Source organism: Alosa alosa, chromosome 14, assembly GCF_017589495.1.
Source record: "Alosa alosa isolate M-15738 ecotype Scorff River chromosome 14, AALO_Geno_1.1, whole genome shotgun sequence".
NCBI lineage: Eukaryota > Metazoa > Chordata > Actinopteri > Clupeiformes > Clupeidae > Alosa > Alosa alosa.
The window spans coordinates 26,908,837-26,930,823 of record NC_063202.1 but is presented as its reverse complement, the minus strand read 5'-3'; the positions used below and the strand labels follow the sequence as shown (position 1 = coordinate 26,930,823).

The window sequence follows — 21,987 nt, the reverse complement described above, 5'->3', positions numbered from 1 at the left end:
CCCACACTGTACGCTGCACAATGTTAGCTACCTAGAAACTGTGCTTAATTTCGCTAATGGATATTTTCCCACTCACTGTTCGAGAGGAAATTAATACCGTAACATTAGCTCTTTAACTTTTAGAGAAATTTAAATTCACTTCATTCCTTTCAACAAAATGTTAGTGAGTCATTAATCTAACATTGTGTGTTGCACAATGCACAAGACCCTTTCAGTAAGCAATCCTTTTGTGATGTGCAGTGACGCCAGGATACTGAAGGGAGCTTCTCTGTCATTTATGCGTCAACTCGTGTTTGCATCAAGGGGTCAATATGGACTTTTAATGGCCGAGCCGGCTCGTGGATGCCACAGCAACGCACATATCCTGCGCCTCTTCACCAAAAGGGAAAACACTGAGTGATGGACTGGCGCCAGAGGAGGACCACAGCTTGGGAAGGCATCAGAGCAGGAGCCCGGGCGCCGCACGGCTGCAGGGGCTGGACACTCGTCAGCCTCCCTCTCCGCACACGTGGACTGGAGCAGGGCGGGAGCGAGCGAGTGAGTGAGTTAACGGAGGCTCAGGGACCAGGGCCTCTGTTTCCTCTTGGCTGAAATATGGCCCTTTGGGGGACCCTTACCCTCCACTCAGAGCAAGCATAACTCATGCTCCCTGGGTTAGAAACACAGCTCCCCCCGCTGCTAGCTCTCAGCTCCCCTGTCGCTGGGGCAATGTGGACGAGCTAAGCCCCCTTCGTTTTTTTTTTTCAGCGGTTCACTCCGTGGAGGTGGAATTGGGGGTTGTGGAGGCGCAGGCACTGGCCGGCTGGTGGTTGGACAGAGGGGGGCTCTTCGCCGGGGGATTCCCAGCCGTCAGTGAGCAAACGCTGGGCCCTGCCATGCAATCACTCCCTAATTCCCTGCCAGAGCGGAGGTATGTGCTACTTATTAGTGGGGACGGATGCACGTTGGGTGGTCCTCTCTCTCTCCTCGCTGCCTCTTAAGCACATACCAAAAAGGAAGGGAAAAAAAATGATTTCCTGCGCTGCAAGTGATTTCCATTTTAAGTTCGGCAAGCGCAGGCCATACCTTTATTGGCACTCCACCGACATTCATTTTCATTTTTTCCCCTCTGCTGTCTGAGATGAGGGTTTTAAGGATAAAGCGTTTGGTATCAACAGTGCACTTCAGAGAGTTGGTGCAGGGTCGCGCACAAATAACAAATACAGCTGTGAAAGATCACTGGATTCTGCTGAAAGTACACATTTCATCCCCATGCAACGCTGTAATGAGGACACTTTGCATCTACAGTACGGGCCGTCTACTGAGACCCGAGCAGAGTAAACGGTTATTCTCCCACTCTGACTAAAACTACTGTATTATTTTGAAACGTGGAAATATTGTGTGCGTTTAGCTTCTGGCCGTGTCAGTGCTGTGCTTTCTTCTCTGTCTGTGGTCGAGGAGCACTTGGGCAGTGTGGCGGTGGTCTCATGCTAACTAGGACACGTCTGCCTGCCAGTTAGCATTAGCTTTGCCCAGGGGTTACAGCGGCGGGGGTCTCGCTTTGGCCATTGAACTTTGCGTGTCCACATCATTACTCTAATCAAGGACAACTTCTACGCGGTGCCAGTAGGTAGCGCCGGCTGGCAAACAGCATGGCGGGCCTTCGCTGTGGAAGCGGTCGCGGGGAGGACAGGTGCCGAGCACGAAGCTCGGCGCTGAAGGACGGCTCACCTGTGTGTATCCTCAGATGGACCTTCAGGTGGTGGGAGGTGCGGAAGCTCTTCCCGCAGTAGGGGCAGTCCTTCATGGCCGAGCCCACGCCACGCTCCCGGTGCTGGGGGGTGGGGGGCTGCACGGCCCCCGCGCTCTTTGTCAGGTCATCTCCCACATCTGGAACAACAGAAAGGTGGAGGAGGGGGAAGGGGTAGAAAGAGAGAGAGAGACAGAAAAATGAGTGTTCAGTGTCACTTCAAACCAGCAATGTGTGAGAGAGAGAGAAAGAGATTCTTTTCTCTCCGTCTTCCTCCCTTTTGCCACCCAAATCTGCTAACGCCACACAAAGTCAAACACTTCAATGGGTTCACGTGTGCCGCTATTTTTCCCAGCCATTTGCAGCTGACAGAACGCTGACAGTTCATAAGCTTTCAGCCTTGTTTGGAGACGTGGGGTCCGACCCCCCCCCCGTGCCTGCGCTTCAACACCTGAATGTTTTATCCACGCTATCATCATCGCCGGGGTAGCATATGGCGGATTGTGTCGAAATGAACAATACCAGAAAGGAAACGGCAATGTCAGCACAGGGCCCTGCGTTTGCCGCAGCATGCGCCCCAGTTTTGACAGGTGACGTCGCTGGCGTCAGAGATATGAGAGGGTGATAACAGCGACCCGGGCCTGATTGAGCTGCCATGGTGCCAAATACTTATATGAACGTGTCAAGACCAACAATCCCAACTTGCGAGAGATAATGAACTGCGGCGAATTCATTTCAATTTTAACCGGAGACACCCACGCCGTCTCCCCACCACTGCTACCACGCAACACAAAAAAAGGAGCAGTCACCCCCCCCCCCAAGTTCCTCACCTCCCCCAGCCTCATGTAACCCTGCAGCTCACACCTTTGTGCGTTATCGAGTACCACTCTGCCATCCAGTGCCTTTCACCAGCGCCGTGTTAAGGTGACTCCCAAAGATCTGACAAGTGGAGAAATCAACAGTGACAACAAACAACCTTGGCGATAGAGAGAGAGAGAGAGAAAGAAAAAAAGAAATAAAACACCCTGCATGTCCCAGCGCAGCTAAAGGGGAGCATCAGAGAGACGGAGAGGGAGAGGAAGAGAGGGGAGGAGGAGGAGGATGACTTGGGTACACTGTGCACAAAACAAACCCCAGTGTCCAGGCCTGGGCTCGACCTGCTCTCTGCACCCGCCTGGGTTACACGGCAGCAAAAGCGCATGACCCACAATGGCACAAGAATAAGGCTGAAAGGAAATTTCTCTCTTTTTTTTCCCTTTTTCTTTTCTTATTTTTTTCCTTGTGGTGGCACATGATATGGCATGCAAGTCAGTGAATGGTGCAACCCACTTAGGCACCCATTTGACACAATCAAAAGCTTTCCCCTGCAGTAATCTTTCCCTTTTGCTCCAGCCTCTTTTAAGAATCAAATGAGATTTAAGAAGTTCAAAAAGAAAGACTGAAGTCAGCATCTCTCCAACTCTTGTGACTGATCACGTTCATGCGATTTGCCTCCCCTGCCATGGCGACAGTGAAAACTACACAATGTGTGCCCCAGTTTACTGACCTTAACACACACACACACACATAGACACAAGTGTATACAGCACAAACAAACACTTGAACTCAGGCATGCACAAACGCACAAACACACACACACACACACAGATATACAGTACACATTAATACATAAAATATACAAACAAAATATGTCTATTTATGTATTCATAAATATACAAATAGCTGTAATGACTTTTGATTTGATATTCCAGTCTGGCCACACTTATAACATAGGCTACAGTAAAGTCTAGTGGAGATGCTTTAGTGTATCTCTCTCCATCTCTCAGTCCGTGGAGACTAAGCTCCCTCCTCCATCAGCTCTTCAGACACACTGTGCATCAACCTCTCGGCTGTATTTTTGGACGTGGAACACCACATAAACACACAGACACATAGATACACACACAGAGACACATACACACACACACGCACACACACATAGACACACACACACTCAGGCCATGGGTGTCCGGCAAGGCTGTCTTTAATCAGCTGACTGATCCCCAGCTTTTAATACGGCTGTTCCAATTACTGTAAAAGTCATCCCGCGCCGTATAACCACAAATATTGACAGTTTATTGCACAACACATTTATGACATTTGAAGGTCACCCCATATATTCTGCGTCATCTTTCAGCAGCGGGGGTCTGGGGCAGAGACATTCTCCATAGCCCACCACCTAAAACTATTTCCAGCCTATTGATTCTCCATTTCTCCACTCCTTTTCTCTCCATGCAAAAACGGGGGGAGAATCAGTTGGAGAAACATTATTAAAATGATTGTCAGAAGAAAGCAACGGCTGCCACATTTTTACCTTGTTGGGGGATTTGAAACAATAATTCTCATGGGCTGCTTTCTGTCAGATTTATCATTTGCCCGTGGGCATAAGACAGTTTTAAAGATGTTCCAAGACAGGCTGATTACACGTAAGGAAAAGGCAGCCTGACTTGATCTGGATCAGACACAGCTAACTACTGATTAATCCAATAATTAGAAGTGCTGGCTTGTTTTATTATTAGGGTGAATGACAATTTAACTAACTACCATCATGATCACCTGTATTTGTACCACCATCACAAGATTTATTCAACAGTTAGTGTTCTTTAGTGTTTTTCAATGTGTGTGTGTGTGTGTGTGTGTGTGTGTGAGAGAGAGAGAGAATGTGTGTTTGTGTGTGTGTGTGTGTGTACTTGGTTGGATTCTGAGACCTGCTACTCCACGTGTGCTGAAGAGGAGTGCAGGAACGCCGCGCAGCTGCACAGATATTATTCAGCTCCCCTGATCTGCGAGCAGCTCCCGGGCTGGCGGCCTTTATTGGGCTCACCCAAATGTAATGGAACATGCCAGAACAAAGGGCCGGGATCAGATTGGAGCGGAGTTGTACAGGCCATCTGGGAAGAGGATGACTATCAGTCATTCTGCCTGCTGTCAGCCACGCCGCATCTCTGACACTGAGAGCTCGCTCCGAGTGACACAATAAAAAAAAAAAAAAAAAAAAACTGCAGCTAGCACCAGGGGGAACGCCACAGGAGCCGTGCTAAACACGCAGCTACACTAGCATGTGCCACGCAACCTCTCTGCGTTTGGATGTGTGTGTGTGTGTGTGTGTGCGTGTGTTTGTCTGTCTGAGAAATGATTCTCTGAGAACTAAACATCTCGAGACAGACCACACCCTGTTCCCATTAATGACAAAAAACAATAACAACAAAGATACAACCCAGTGAAAAAAAAGCCCTTAATGGTGCTCTTACAATCACACTTCCACGCTAAATTGTTCTGTGGTTTTGATTACTGTGATATCACTTTCAGGAAAGAGGGAGAGAAAAAAAACAGAATCATAAAAACACAAGATGTCTCCTCTCTCCATTATTATAATGTGTCATGTGCTCTGTCAAAGCCATTGACCTCTCTTCCTCTGCAGCGACCAATAAGGATGGAGCAAAACGTGTAGGAAACATTCAGATATAGAAAATGGGAGACAGACAGAGGGGAAGTAAAAGCAAGGAAGAGAAAGAGATATGGAGAAAGAGAGAGAGAAGGTAAAATGTGATGACATCATTTGAAAGGCATTAGGCTTTTAAAAATGCGCCCGAGGGGACTTGATTTCCTTACGCCGGAGCAACACAACACCATGCGGCTGATGCTCGGCTCTCTCTTTTTTGATTTGGACGGGTGCCATCTTTGTGAACGGGCTGGTTCAGGCGAGTTAATCAATTTGAGGTTTAGTTACACTGCTGAGGCTAGCATTCTAGCGACTGCTAGAAAGTAATCGGAACTCACAGAATTTATTAACCAAACACCAATTATCATTAAAGACTACTGCATTATCCCCTGCTTTTACTACCTGACAAGGACTACTTAATGAAATTTTAGATTAAAGTTATTTAGTCGTGTGATTTATGGCCACAAAAAAGCTCCTAATGCATCTCTCTCTCAGCACAGATGCTTGTAGAAGCAGTTTGGTTCTCTCTATCTTTTTTTCTTTTTTTTAAGGTGTCCACCAGGGACCTGGAACCCTCCATGGTATCACAGCAACTGGGTCCAGCCCAGGGAAAACACTCCAGAGCTCTTTGAGCCAGACCCTCAAATGCAGCATGGACAGCAAGGGGAGTCCACTGACAGTGACCCATGTGTCAAGCAGGAAATAAATGAATTCAATGAAAATGAACTAAACTAAAAAATATAAAATTCAAAAAGTGTTTACCCCCACTATGTTTGCGAGATGAAACAGCCACCAAATGTGTTACATATAAGGCATGCGGGTAAACAGGGGCACCAGATGTTCTTTGATGTTAATAATGGCATTTATTATTAATATTAATTAGACTGCATTCAGCAATACATTTGGGCCATTTCCAAGTCAATTAAGCAAAATGGCATTCGGGAGATGTTGAAACGACATTTTAAGGCAGGTGTTCAGCGGTCCCCTAATAAAACATTTTCACAGCAACTGAAAAACAACCATTTTCAGCAGAGTTTTTTCTTTGTCTGCAAGAGAGCTATGTTTTCTTGCTGCAAGCACTGCCATTATTTGATACACATTTTTATATTTAGGGGCACATCTTATTTCAATAAAATAAACCCATTTTCTATGCATTTAATATGTAGCATTGAATAAGAAGGCATTGAGCTTATATATATTTCTGTTTGTGCCACACAGCATATGAAGCATTAAAAACTCCTCGCAGATTGCAAGAACAGATTAAAGCAGATATGAAATAATGATGATAATAACAATTTGCGAACACTGTGGATTAAATCTAGTGTGTTGGAGGGAAAATGGTTTTAACAGCTTAATTCTAGGGTATAACACATAAGGCCAAACGGGTGCTTGTGTGCCAAATGGCATTCTCAGGATGGTGCGTCCATGCCCTCAGTATGCTATGCTGGTTCTGGAACCCAAGTCCACACTAAACACCAGTCCAAAAGAGAGTGTAGAGAATATGAGTGAATGTATGTGATTGTTTGTTTTGTGCGTGTGTGTGTGTGTGGGGGTCGGATGGAGAGGGGTGGGGGAGAGAGAGAGGAAAGTCTAATTACAGAACACATGGTACAGGGAGCACAGCAGGGGGGATGAGTTGTCTATATAATCCACAGATCCTATGTGTAAGGGAAAAAACACACACACACACACTGAGGCCAGTTTAAAAGCCCCATCTTGTGTAATCTGGACCTTGAAAAAGGGCTGCCCGTCGTACCTCCAGCTAACACCAATTTGGCAGGAAGGGTGTTTTTTCCCCCCTTTTTTTAAAGCTTGCCGAGGCTCAGCCATACAATGGTACATTAACAATCTGTGCATTCATTTATCAGCCGGTGCAGTTTTTTGGACTCTGTGTTTATGGCGCAGTGCACTTTTCATCGCCGAAAATTAATGAACATGCCTCCCCTCGCAACAAACATGCACCTGTGCCGCCGAGATGCTAATCACAAACATTTATATTTATTAGCGCTGGGCTGACTGAAAGTGGGATTATAAAAGGAGTGGGGGAAATGATTCTCCTTTTTATGCTTGACGAAAGGCACAGAGTTTTTTTTTCTTTCTCTTTTCTGATTTTTTTTCTTTCCCTGCACACATTTGTTCTGCATTTCAGAGTGAAGAAGAGGTCAGATGGAATTAACATTCACTGTTTGATTTCCAGATCTTAAAGATTATTCATCTTCTGTTTTTCTCTTTTTTCATGGCTTTTTTTCTGGCAAGCGCAGGGCCTTGACTAAATTTAAGGGCTCTCTTCCCAATGAATCACCGCCGCTCTAGCAGTGTATTATGTAGCGTGCAGCTTGGCTGCTTGGTATCGCGCCTTTTTGATGTAGTGGAAGACCTCCAACACAAAAAACGTGACATGGCCGCGAAAGGTCACAATGCTGCCCAAACACAAGTGTCAATGACAATGCTTCTAACCGCGGTCAGTACCTCCCTAGCACTCTGTCTCCCTTTTTTCTCTCTCCTTCCTTCCTTCCCTCCCTCCCTCCCTCCCCTCCCTCCCTCTCTCCCTCCCTCCGCCAGTGACAGAAGGTGCGCCTCTCCCTCTTTAAAGGCTATGCCTCCGCCGAGCTCGGGGAACAGGAATGGTGCCATAAGTTTGTGCCTGGCATGCACCCATCTTTGTTTTCTCTTCACAAGTCTGTTTCAGGCTTCAAAGAGCAATGGCGGGAAGGGGAGAAAATAATGATAAATAAATAAATGAGTGCAGGAGAGAAGACGAAGGAGAAGAAAAAGGCAAAATGCTGGATGCTGAAGAAGCACTGAGGTCTCACTAACTTTATCATGCAGCAGGATGATCACAGCTCTGAAGGGTGTGAGCGAGACAACCGTGGACACTGCTGTCCCTACGCATGAGGGGAGAGACGAAACACCCGCGTCTCTCCAGAGGGACAGGGGTCCAGGGTGTGTGTGTGTGTGTGGGGGGCGTTTTTTTAGGAGAGCATCAGTAAGAAGGGGCTGGCTGCTGTTAAACATGGTAAATATTCATCATGTGGACACACAAACACACAATATGAATCTGGTCACACACAGAGACACATTTTGGCAGGGCTTGGCTGTTTATCATTAGTGAAGGCTGGGTAGATCCTGTCTTCACAGGGATACTCTGCTTTCCATGGATTTTCATTGGAGAACAGGGGAGAAAGGGAGCCACTCAAATACAGAGGGAGAGAGAGAGAGAGATTGATGAGAGCAGATTGACTGAGAATGAGGAGCAGGATGCAAATATAAAAGATGCTCTCAGATTAGCCTGTAGCATTTATACAAAAACAAACTCTATTCTATTGCATCTATTGCAGAGCTCACACCGAACAAACAGCACCTCTACTAAAAAGACGAAAAGAAAAATGACCTTATATGAAAATCTAGCGCACGTCCGTCACTGGTACACTCCATCTGATCACAATCAGCCCTCAACAAGCAACGGCTCTGCACCTTTAACGCTCCATAAAGGAAGGCAAAAAAACGGCCTCGCCTGACATTGATTTCCTATTCATTTTCCAGCAGACCAAATCAACAACAAGTACAACAGGCAATCATAAAGCCGTGTTACAGATCCACATGAGAGCCACTGCCAGGTATGCTCACCACCGCCGCCACCTGAACCATTGTCCTTAAGTTTCCAAAAGATTACGTTAATGAGACAAAGAAATGGAAAAGTCACCCTACGCATTAAAGGACTATTGCAGAGCACTTTGCTATCACAGACATCTCCATAGCAGGACGCATTCAGTTAGCTTTTGATTTGTCTCATTTCTGAGTGTTTGTCTTTAGTTTGGTCTTATTTTTGTATATTTATTTCCTATAGGCAGTGGCAGCAGCGGTTGTTTAATGTAGACACATAGGAACTTGTGTCTCGTCTGTAGGAGTTTCACGGGAGAACCTGAACGCGTTGCTCACGCAGCAGCCATGTGAGCTATAAATCGCCAGATCCAAGGACGTTCCCTGTTTTACTCTTACATGAACTTGTCCAGTGTCTCGGAAAATGAAATAAAAAGATTTATCATGCAGCTCCAAACACAGGAGCGTCTCTTGAGTGAGCAGCTCGATCAGAATAAATTTTAGAAAGCTGCACATTTGGGCAAAGTGGCTCTAAAACTGTCCCTCTGCATCTTCCTCCTCTCTCTCTCTCTCTCTCTCTCTCTCTTTCTCTTTGTCTGTCTCTCTCTCTCTATCTCTCCCTCTACTGTCCCCCAAGGTTAGATGAGCCATTAGAAATACTATTACACAGGCTCCTATGTCTTTACATCAGCAGCGCTGATGTGTGAAACAAATTAAAGCAAAATGCAATCAGAAGAATAAATAAGATGCGTGTTTTTTGGTAATGGATTATCTCATCTCTGCCCTCTTTCTCTTGCTCTGTCCTCTTTGCTTCTCCACTTCCCCCTTCTCTCCCAGTTTACAGAGCATCACCCCACATGCATGTGCCACAGAAAAGAGCGTGCTCCTCTCCTCTCCACAGCCGGAATGTTAATTTGTTATGAAGGTCATTGACAGAGAGTAATAATCACCATTGGGGATCTAACAATTTGCCATTTCGGAACATTGCAGCGCTGATGACTCAACTATTAATAGACTCCCCCCACTTATATGACTAAAAACTATTCTGGTATTTTCACAGAAAAAAAAAGAATGAAAAAAATGTATGTCTTTATTCCTTTTCCTCACCCTTATCTGTGGAGAGATATCTGACATTTGGAGCAAATTAATGTGAACCTGAGCCCAATAGAAAAGCACATCATGGCAGGGTATTGGAAATTAAATCACAATGAGCAGACTGTGATCATTTCTATCCTCCCTGTTCTTCGGATTTCTTTTTTTTTTTCATTTTGTGAAGAGTGTGTTTGTACAATACCTCCGACATGCTGCCACTTAAGCACTACCCCGGATTTCATTATATGGATCCAATGCGCTGAAAATGTTTACAACCAAACAATAACAGTTTATTTTAAAACTCATTTGCTCCAAGCCTCAACAGTGCCAGGGCATTTAAACATATGTGTCTGTATTTGTCAGCGAACAAAATAACTTGGGCTTAAGCTATTTTTATCAGGCTCGGAGCATTTGTTCTTTTTAAGTGATCAGCATTTATCGAATGGAGAATGGAAGTTGGAATCCTTTATCTACAGAGGCTCAACATCTCGAGACTAATTACAAATTAATCTGAATCTGTATATCTGCAATAAGAGGGCAATAACTTGTCCTGCTAAGAGCTATCTCTTATATATTTATAAATATCTTCATATGGCAGGCAGGGAGTCGAGAAGGAGTGACATAATTGCTTGCCATCTATAGCCATGCAGGGACATCAAGGCCAGGGATTGTTGATAGTAATAATTGATCATTAGCTTGATATGTCTGAGCCTGCTTAAGTTTGGCTTTCAGAGTTGACTGGCTCCATTAGGCCTCTTCCTGAAGCCTTTAGCAGTCTGGAGCAGAAGGTCACAGGCTTGGCTTGTCTGTTTCTTATTTGTTTGGCTAGAGTGATAAATCTCAATGTAGAATATGATAAAAAAAATACACATTTAAAAATATGGTATATATTAAATGAAGAGTGGGTAAATATTTTCATGCAAGGACTTTAGGTCTCTTTATAGTGGAGACCTAAACGAAATCCTCTTGATAGTAGAGTTTTCATGATCAAAGGGAGTAGGTAGTCGACACGCCGCAACATAAGGAGTCAAAACCGAGGGAGCCAAAGTGGTTCCCCCCCGTCCCACTACCCTCAGCGGGAGCAACTCCCCGGAGCCATACCTCAGATGTGCCTTCCTTTCACTTGGCTTTCTCATCAGAGCAGGAGCACCGAGCGAGCCCCAGCATCTTCTTAAAGCCTAACTCCCCCATGTCCTCCCCACGACTCCTCCACCCCTCCCCTCCCCAGCCTGGGCCTGGCGCACTCCTGTGACTAGGGAACCTCTGGGCACCTTGACTGCCGTTAACTGCTTGTGGCACGAGCAGAGGAAATGGGTCATTAAATCAAACGATCCGGGGCCAACCTCCCAGCGTCCCAGAGCTGTTTCCAATCAGATAGCTTCCTTTAGCGGGAGCCAGGATCTCGCCCGGCATTAGCGTCATTAGAACGCTCACGCCTCGGCTACCTCCGCCACCGCGGCTGCCGTTCCTACCGCCCACATGCTCACTGGCCCTCGCGCGCCCCTCCTTGGCCTGCTCCGGGGAAAAGGGCAGACATCTAGTGAAGAGGTAAATACTTCAAATGTTATCCCTAGAAGTGTCGTCGTAGCCTTTCACAGCCCTGTCTTTTTTTCACCATCCCTCTCTCTCTCTCTCTCTCTCTCTTTCTCTCTCTCTCTCCCTCTCTCACACACACACACAATAGGCCTACATTTACATTTTCACAACATTTTGCTCTGCCTCTTTCAGCCTCACTTTCTCTGTTTTGGTGTTCACCATCTGAAAGCGACACACAAGCACTCACAGCCAAGCTGCACAGAAGACAAGCCTGATGAAGCAGTGTATTTATACACCTGAAAATAGAATTAGCCCGCACTGCCAATCATAACACAAAAAAATGAAACTGAGAAACACATTATCTGTTACATCAACGTGCGGCACACATACACACACTTGTTGCCACGACATCTATATTTTCTTTTTTTTCCCCCACCTTTTCATCATTCTGTGGAATAAGATAAATGAACTACACACATTTCTCGCACCTGTCCTACCTTTCCTTCCTCTCCATAATGATAAGGGATTTCATTAACGTGAGAATGCTGGGGCTGAAGGAAACATAATTGCCTGGCTGTTGTTGTTGCATTCACCGACGCCCTAATTTCCTCCCTTCCTTACTCTTGACTGTTAAGTGATCATTATATCAACTGCAAGCAAGGAGCAAGGTTAAAATATCGACAAATAGCGGTCATGTTAAAATATCCTAGCAGAGACTGCGGGAGAATCAAATAAAGAGAGGGAGGAGGAGGAGGAGGAAAAGAAAGAAGGGAAAAAAAGAAAACAGATGAAGTGGGGTAATAGAATGACAGTGGACGTGAGCGATAAGATCTATTGGGAAAGATCACAGCATTCGGTAATGATTTAAGCCCCAGACCGCTCCCTCTAATAGTCCTTGATGGATAACTGTATGAAAAAGATACATAATTTTTTGACTTGCCATTTACACAGCATTGCACCTGAAAGCCGGGCGGAATAATAGACAGTTTAAAATGTCAGGGAACTAACTAAGAAAGAGAGACGGATCGGCCAGCGGAATCTTAATTAGGAAAACCAACTAATGGCCATGGCAGCTCTGCAGAGGGGAGAAGAGGCTAAGAGAGAGAGGGAGAGGGATGGAGAGAGAGAGAGAGGAAGTGGCTCTCTGAAATAGACAACACTTCCTAGAAATACTTTGGTCCAAATTAGCTAAGGTCTCTCATTTCTTTTTCTTTCTATCTGTCACTTCCTCCTTTTTTTTTTTCCTTCACGGGGGTTGACCAGTCACCAAGCAAAATATATCTAGTGGTGAACCCCATCAGAAGAATATTCTCCGTCTGGAAAGACATGTATAGGATTTACCTATCTATCCCTGAGCAGACCTGTGTGTTGAGCGGCAGCCAGAAGCACATGATTGTGTTAATTAATCTGCCATTGTGAGCTGGGGGAACAGCTGCAGTGGCTCTCGTGGCTGCGTTGTCAAAGCAAAACAATGCCATGTTAAGCTTCCCCCCGCTGAATCTTCCCATTACAAAGGAGCTCCAACACTGGGGCTAAATTCATAAATCCACAGATCAATTTTTACCAGCACTAATGTCTGACCTTTAAAGGGAAAAGGGTTTTTACATGCTTAATTTCGGCTTGAAATATGGTCAGATATGTGATACCTAGGATTTGGGCCAATTCCCTGGGCTTTGAAAACAAACAGATTGGGAGCAAGAGAGAGGGGTGGGGAGAGAGATAGAGTGAGGGAGGGAGAGAAACAGAGTGAGAGAGAGAGAGAGAGAGAGTGTAGAAGGTGGGAGCTAAAGAGGTCTGAGCTCTTCAGCTGAGACAAACAGAAGAGCACCAGGATTCACCAGCTGGGCGCTGGTATTTTAAAACAATATGTCTAACGCGATTAGAAGCCAGCCATCGATCTCTGTTATGTGGATTTAATTTGGGAGGAGCGCAGGAGAGGGGGGGGGGCAAATTCCGTGACAGTTGCAGGCGCATCCCTGAAAGGCGCTCAAAGAGCAGTGAAAGGTGACGGCGACTAAAAATAAATAAATAAATTCTAATGACGTCTGTATAGAAAGAAACATCCATTTACCCGCTTCAAATCACCACCAACCTCTACATGGTGATGTTGAAATACTGAGTGTCTGCATTCTATAAATTAAAGCCATAATTGACCACGCAAACATCTAAAAGTTAGGACAAGCAAACGACTGTCAGATAGAGGTCACGAGAAAGGAGACAGTTAGTGAAAGCTGAAATGGAGCACGATTGTGACCTAATATGGAGCCAGTGCTGGATAATGTAAAAAAAATGGAACATACAATCTAAGATGAGACAAAAGAAGAATGTGGACAGAAAATAGCTGAGCGTTAATATCTGACATTATTAAAGCGAACGAGTCGCAGGGCTGTGGCAGTGTTCATTTGGAGCTCATTTGGAGGCGGGAGTAATCTCCATTAGGCAGTGTGTTAAAGACAGATAAACAGGGAGAGATAAATACAGAAGATAAATATACTGTACTGAGTTAGATGGGGGCGGGCGGGGAGTGTGTGTGTGTGGGGTGGTGCTGGGGATAGTGGGCAGGGCTGTGGGCTATTTCCATCAGGGCTTACTTCCATCAGGGTTACAAAAACATGCAGAGCGACGACACGGCTAAACCACACAGCACTAACAGCACAGCCTAATGTGTTGGCTTCTTGGGCATTCGTTTCCAGAGAGACGCGCAGGCTTCCTCCTCCTCCTCCTCCTCCTGCTGAAAAGAGAGTGGGGAGAAAAAGAAAAGACAAAAAAACACTCCTCCGAGCTCCCTGGACCTCGCCCCACAATGCAGTGAGAGCCCGTCTGTTTAGGCGAAAAGCCCTCCAAAAAAGCCCACCAAGCGCGTGGTACATTTAAAGGGAAAACATCTCCAGAAAGTGCATGAACACTCTTGTCAGTAAGCAATAGTGTCATTAACTCCTCACTAGGAGGAAGAGTGTAGAGTACTACAAGTCTCACTCACTCCCCACAACTCAACAGTGGCGTATTGAAATGCACTGACTTTTCCATCCACTGACACAACGCATTAGAAAGTAACAGAGCTGAAAACTTATCCGCATCTGAACTCCTTTCTGAATGTGCATGGTATTGTAACACCTGTCAACACCTGTTTTGTCTTCCCCCTGGTGTAAGATATGAAATGAGTGAATAAATTAACAGACTGACACAATGGACTGGAAATGTGCAGAGAACTGTAGGCGAAATATGTTTACATCAGAGGTATGAAGGGTGCATTAATCTCCATCAGTTATCGCCCAGATAATCAGCTGTGACACTACTCCAGGTTTTCTTTAATCAAGTAGGATTTCTTTTGACTTTCTGAAAGTCAATCTGATTCCTACGCGCGTGCATTCCACCTTCCAAGCATATTGGTGCCTATAGGACTGTGTGAACCAGAGGCAGCTCGAGGGAGCTTTTGTGAGAGTGTGCAGATGGAGAATGATGACATAGTGTGAACGTGCATTTCAAAAGTGTCGCTCGCGACCAGATCTCACCTGTCCAACATGTTGGAATTCAGGGAAGCATCAGATGTTAGACTTAGCGCTACAGTAAGCATGAGATAAGAAACATGGACTGTTTAACAGCACAGCGATGGAGACGCCAACAGCTAAGGTTGAGGGATGGTACCAAAACTGCCAAGGCATCAGGCTGGAACATTCATCTTCACGCTTTAGTCACATGACGCCCATTATGCTATCACTGCTGTCATACATACTTGATACCGATGTACATTTCAGGACTTAACCAACACGTACATTTATTTGTGTGTGTGTGTGTGTGTTCGGTTCTGGCTAATTGTGGCCTGCCTCTAGGGATGTAAAAATCAACTTTATGGAAATAGATAATCATTGACATAGTGCCACATTCAGGCTGTGAGCAGCTTGTGTCTCATGAACATAATCCAGAAACGTCCTCCAAACTTTATTCTCTGTGAAAGTTCAAGTTACTTCTTTTCTACAAAACAAAAAGAAAAATACGTCAGGACAGAGTGAAAAAAAAAAAAAAAAAAAAAGGAGCCAAATCCTCAGTTTAGGAGGACCAATGGCGGGGGAAAAAATGCATACGACGTGAAACAGAGGATCAGAGAGCAAAACTGAAAGGAGACAGACAGAGACAGACATGGAGTGATAAAAAACGAGGAGCGAAACGGAGAAACGGGAGGAAAACGAGATTTCACGTCCCTCTTGGAATCCTCATCTCTGTGTCTAATAGGAAATACCTGTTCCTGGCAGCGGAGGTGCTGTGCAGGCCTGATTACACCTCACCTGCCGCCCGCGCCAGGAGAGGTGGCATTTGGCCGATCCGTCCCCGCGAGGGGCTCGCGCGGCTCAGCCGCGACTTAGCCTCCTGTCTTAAGCGCGCAGGGGGAGACACGGAGTTGAATGCTCTGGCTAAACCTGTGTCCTCCAGGGAAAAGGAGAGAGAGGCAGGCAGACAGACAGACAGGCAGAACAGCAAGTCCTTTTACAGGTTCAGAGCTTACCTCCAAGACAGTAGGAGCACTACGGGAACTACTTGGGCCTACATATGACAGTTTATGACAATAGCATTTTCCGGCACCTAATTTATCATAGCACAGCAGAGGAAGGTTAACTTTGTTGAAAAGAGTGTAAACTGACTTGAGCAGTGCTGTTTAGAATATCTACATCTCCATGAGGAATGTGCAGTGAATCTCAACGATGAATCGCATGGAAGGAATCTGTTTCCATGGCTCAGTCTGTCAAACCTGCTCTCTGCTCATTCAGGATTTGCTGGCAAATAAGGTCAGGTTCATGTTTGCTGTAGATTCCCTGCTAGCAGCAAAATCCTGTCACTCAAAGAGGCCATAGAGAAAATTAAAGGGGGAGGATCTGACATTTAAAACACTGAGAGCAATTTAGCGCACTGACCTCAACACTATATTTGCATCTTCCTAGGAGTTCTATATGTTGCCAAACTGTAGGATGAGAGGAAAATGTCAACCATTAATGGGTAAGGTGTAGGGATGATTTTGTATCATTTAGTGTTGTGTAAGCTATGGTGTAGATAGTTATTATTTCCTGTTCCTATCTACACACATTAATGTATTGTAAGTAAGATGCAGATACATATAGTATTAGTGGGCTCATATAAAGAAAATAATAAATACAATTGTGATTTCTAATTTTTTGTTACCCACATATGTATCCTTTTAAAAATAGAGGCATGAACCTCTGAAGTGGTTGTGTTAGCTGGAGCAGCTTGAATAGTGTGGATGTTAACGGAAGTCCAGAAATATACAGATGATGCGAAGAAAAATACAGCTAACACCGCAATGGTCTTGGGAAATGCTTTTAAGCCTGCAGTTTACCCAATTATAAATGTGAGAGTGTAATGCAGTCTAGAGTGTGACAATATAACATGTAAGGAAATTGCACAGATGTTAACATTTGCACTGTTTTTTTCCCCCTTTTCCTTGTAGAGATTCAGGCACGTTTGTTATTTTGTAAACAAACCATGCTAACAGCTCTTTTCACAGGAAAGTTAAACTCAAATAACATATGCTCTTAACAAAAACAATAGGTGTTAACCGGCTAAATTGCAATTGTGCTACATCTCGCAAAAACAAACAAGGAGCTTTGTTACCAGGACAACTGCAACAATGCGATTCTCATGGCATCACCGGCAGCTTTACCTCTCCCACATTAGGTGTGACGTGCCGGGAGTGGGATCGGAGGAATTAAAAATTCATCGCTGTGACCTGCGGTTTAACCTTCAACTCTGATTCACTGTCCTACATTTAAGAAACCTAATGAAGAGCAATATTCACGAAGCCCATCACAATATTTCCCTGTGAACAATTGAACTTACTGCTCACCCAAGAGTTTTCTCCTTCCTTTTTCTTTGCATTCCAGAGCAGCAAAATGAATTCAACTCCAAACCTAATTAATCCACAAAGGTTTCATGTCTTAATCCCCAAAGTCAAGGGGGTTATTGTCCTCACAAATGAGGTCAATGTTTCTCCCAGCGGAAATACAGGAACAGCAGTGAGACTGAGGAAGGAGAGGAAGAACGGAGAGATAAAAGGATAGAAATAGAGTGAGAGAAAGAGCAAGGGATGCTGTGACAGAGCCAGTGAAGGTGGCAAAGGCCAAGCAAACAGTGAGAAAACCACTACCTGTCTGCTCTTGGACAGAAAAAGGACAGACCAAAAAATGTAAAACTGCTTTCTCAATAACATGAACATAAACATGTGTCTGTCACCAGATTCAGTCATCCATTAAGCTACAATGTACTGCAAAGGCTCAGTGCAGCACATCCATGGGTGACACATTAATGGCAGAAACACATTTGTGTGCTTTTGATGGAAATGAAGAGCACGTGCGGCTGTGAGAGAGGCTGTCGAGTCGACTGACTGGTATCAGCATGTGGGGCCTGGTTAGGGACCCTGGCCAAGGCTGCAGCGATAATTTGAAGAAGGTCCCACAGGTCAGAACCTCCTCATCAAACAGGCCAGCCAATCAGGGCCGCACAGAGGAGTGTCAGCCAATCCCCAGGCAAGGATGAGCCCGGCACGCAGGATTCAACAGCTTGGAGAAATCTGCTATCTATCGGTTATCGCTGAGCGGTACAGTAGAGGGAACAAGGAGAGAGAGAGAGAGAGACAGAGACAGGGAGAGTAAGACAGAGAGAAGAGAAAAATTCCCTGAGCATACTGTAAAGGCACGATTTCAAATTGGCAGGCAAAAAAAAAAAAAAATGGACCAACACATAGAACAAAGAGTAGCTTCTTCTACCCACACTGGTGCCACTGAAGAGAGGGCTCCCTATGAACCCAACATACAACACAGTCTCATTAGCAGAAGCTCAGTTGTTTATGATTACCCATAATTATGAGAACTCGAACGAGACCTAAGAAAGGAGAAAAAAAAAGGAAAATGAGGCAAGAAAAAAATAAAAGAGGGAGAGGGTAAAAAAAACAATGCAAACGCAGCCTTGTTACAGGCATTTTCATTTCAAAGTTCTTTCAAGCTGGAAAAATAAAAGAGGTTTACATTGTCATCCCCACCGCTGTGCTTGACACATTAGTTTAAACTGACAGTGGGAATTAAAATCCGTAAATGGTTTTTATTTTTGATGCACAGTCTACGAATCAGCTGTCAAAGTCAGTGTTTGTTGATTTTTATCGAGAGGGTTATTACATTTCAAGAAATGTGACAATTAAAAAGGCCTCGATCATTCTCTAACTTTGCCTGGAGCGCCAATCTAGAGGGTGATGGAACGCCAAATAGGAATGGGAATAAGCCCTGCAAGGCCTGTGTAATACACAGCTGTTAGACAGAATCAGATTTAACTTCTTTCTGCTGATTTCCAATTTCCTGCTAGAGAGCAGATTAAGCCAACAAAGCACACAGTGGTCATCTATATTAGATTTGAGATGTAAAACCAAGAAATGTTTTTAAGTGCAAGTCACCCTGAGTAATCTGTTACGTGCTCACTCGTAAGCGGCTGGAGTTCACATGTTGAGTCGGAGAGGGTTAGACCTGGGTCACAAAAGCCTGGACCCTGGAGTAAACCCAATTGTGTAATGAAATAAGGCACGAGAGGCCTGATGCTTATAGGCTAAATTGAGTCTACTCTTGCTGGGAGGTCACACATGGCATTTCTACCTACAGTCATCATGGTGGCCCCAAACATGCTAGCCTGGCTTTTGCCTCCCATTGCAGAGGATGTACAGAGGAGAAAAAAGATTTAAAGGAAAGGGGAAAAAAAAGCACAATTGTTTATTGATTTTATAATAGGCTTAGTGCCAGAGAAATAAAGTGGAGGTCAGTGAGAGGGAGCAGCCCGGAGGCAGTGGCGTGACAAACACAGGCTTACACGCAGGTAACAAGCGCTGTGTCCAAATGCCGGGATATTGTTGGGGCCCACGGTCTGCCATGACTGTTGTCGGAGGAGTCGTTATCCTCGTTTTTTAAGACCTTGGCACATAATCGCCACTATTGGAAACAGGGCACGTTGTTTGGGCTCTAGAAAAGGAAAACAAGGAAATGGCATATAACCATGGAGCACAGTAATGCACTAGGAGGACCACTCTCTCCATGTTATCCACTACCCCGCTGCAAAATCAATGGCTTCACTGTATTTTCTAGCATAAGGGGGACACAAGTAGCAGTGGGAGGCCAAATATGGTGGCAGAAATGTGATGAAAATGTCAGAATAACTGGAAAGATAAAAACACATATCTGTGCACTGAGCTTTACTGTTCCCTAATGAATAAACTAGACCTAGGCTCCCTTTCTTAGAGGTCTGTACTGAATACAGTTATGAATCTACTCCAAGTCTTCTTGTTGCTGTTAATGTAATCTTCTAATAGCTAAATTGCATGTGAAAATAGCTTTCACAGCCAATAAGTCTTCCATCATAGAGATGTGTAGGAACGGATAGCTGTTACTACCGATTAACTACTGGCTTTTAAAGATGCATAGATTTGTATACATCTTGACTCTGACATGACAGATGGAAGTGAGGTTTGAAGTCGGGCATCTTGATAGCGCTGCTTCAGAGCCAGGGCCCGACAGCACTGGTTAGATGAATGATATGGTAGCGCTAGCGGTGATTGAGCATCTGACGGAAAGACTGTGAGGGATGGACAGGTCGCAGGGGTATCCACAGATCACAGCTAAACTAGCATGCTCGAATCAATCACCTCTGTGTCAATACACAGGGGTGGTTCAAAATGCAGTGGGCAAAGAGGCTCCTTTTCTGTGGCACCTCCCCTGCTGTGGCTGGCTGTGATAAGGCCTGATCAGCTTGTCTGTTGCCACCGAGGATCTCTGATACTCTGTGAGGTGTGTGTGTGTGTGTGTGTGTGTGTGTGTGTGTGTGTGAGAGTTTGTGTGTGTGTGTGTGTGTGTGTGCGGTGTGTGTGTGTATGGTCTGATATATGGATGATAACACTAATTAGCTCATTTTGTTTGGGGCACAACAGTCATTAAAAACCCAGTGGGGCCATTAACGTTAGCGTCCCTCCAAAACGCTGCAACCGCCATATTAATCTCTCCAGCATCCTCCTCTAATAGCCACTGCTTCCAGTCAGGTTCAGGAAAGATTTCCACGTTCACACTTTTTTGCCCCCACTCGCTTTTTCCTTGTTCTAATGGGATACTCACACGCAAAGACACTCACACACACACACACACACACACCTACCTGCACACACACAGACACACACACACACACACACAGGTCTATCACACGCACATCCATCACGTGAGCAGGGTGCAGCTTCCTCACTGGGTCATGTACTTTGATAGTGTTTGCAAAAGAATGGGGGATTGGCCAACGCACAGGGTGACAGTGTTTTGAGCTTTGTGTGCTAATGCATCGGTAATGCCACTGATTCGCCGAGGCTTCTGGCGGCATAAGGCTGCACTTAGAGGAAAGCGGGAGAGACGAATAGCACAGGCCTGCGCGGATTTAAGCAGACGACGCAGCATCCTGTTAATGGCGCACACGCCCAAGCCCATCTCTCCAGGGTCAGGCACGCGCCGTGTGCCTACAGCCCCCCCAACCCCCCCAAGCAAGAGTGCCTCTCTGCTACACAGCCCACAGTCGCGACTTAATGCTCGGGCACACCTTGTCAGCAAAGGAAGGCAGGAGAAGCCAGCGCACACGCCACACCGTGGCAGAAATCCCACGTTTTTTTCTGCGGGGGTAAAAATGAATCCGCTACCTAGTCTCTGCGCTGAACAAAAATCCGCCTGCAACTCTTTTCGAGACGCCCAACCGCGCTCGTCATGGAGGTGGACGAGGTGGGGCCCGGGCCTGGGCACGGCCTGCATTTTTTGGGGGGCTGGATATTAGCGGCGTTGATGAGATATATGAGATTGCCATTTGCCCACGGAGCGGCGAGACTCCGGCAGAGCCGGGTACCATATGGCTGGTGAGAGATTTCCTCCCTCTCTTCCTCCTCTCGGAGTCTGACAGCTGGATGCCTGCTAACAGGGGACAGGGAGCTTGGCAGCTGCAAGCTGAGAGCAACGCTTTGATGCCGCAGCGCGCAACTAACGCAAACTTTCTACAGGTAGGCGAGGTGAGGATTAGATGTATAGGCACGGGCGGAACACAAGGAAAGGAACTAGAGTGAGCGAGTACATGAGAGACAGAGGGAGAGAGAGAGAGAGAGACAGGGAGAAAGAAAGGGCGCGAAAGAGAGAGAGGAGGGAGGAGTGCAAAATGCTTCTGGGAGCACATTAAAATGTACAGCTGGTGAGTACAAAAGTGAGAGCTTTTTTTCCCCTCTCCTCGTTTTCCCTTTTTTTTACTTTGACTCAAAGGGGCTTTCATCATCTTAAAAAGAGTTCTTTGGATACAATGATGCAGGTATCAGGTGCTTTATAAAGAATGAATAATACATTCTCATTTTCGGAGGGGGGGAGGGTTGTCTGCTTTAATTAATCTAAAAGCAGGCTAGATTTTCTGTATCTAGACTGAAAATGACACAGAAGTTTTTGTTTTTATTTATTTATTTATTTATATGCTCCTCTCTCTCTCTCTTTCTCTCTCTCCC

At 45.4% G+C, this 21,987-nt stretch overlaps 1 protein-coding gene across 1 annotated transcript in view; it reads right to left on the bottom strand.

Moving 5' to 3' along the window:
- The window catches only part of znf536 (zinc finger protein 536), a 158,867-nt gene that overhangs the window by 42,616 nt on the left and 94,264 nt on the right, over nucleotides 1–21,987 (bottom strand). Inside the window, 1 exon segment of the mRNA XM_048262699.1 lies at nucleotides 1,711–1,869. Within this exon segment, the coding sequence (XP_048118656.1) occupies nucleotides 1,711–1,869 (159 nt within the window).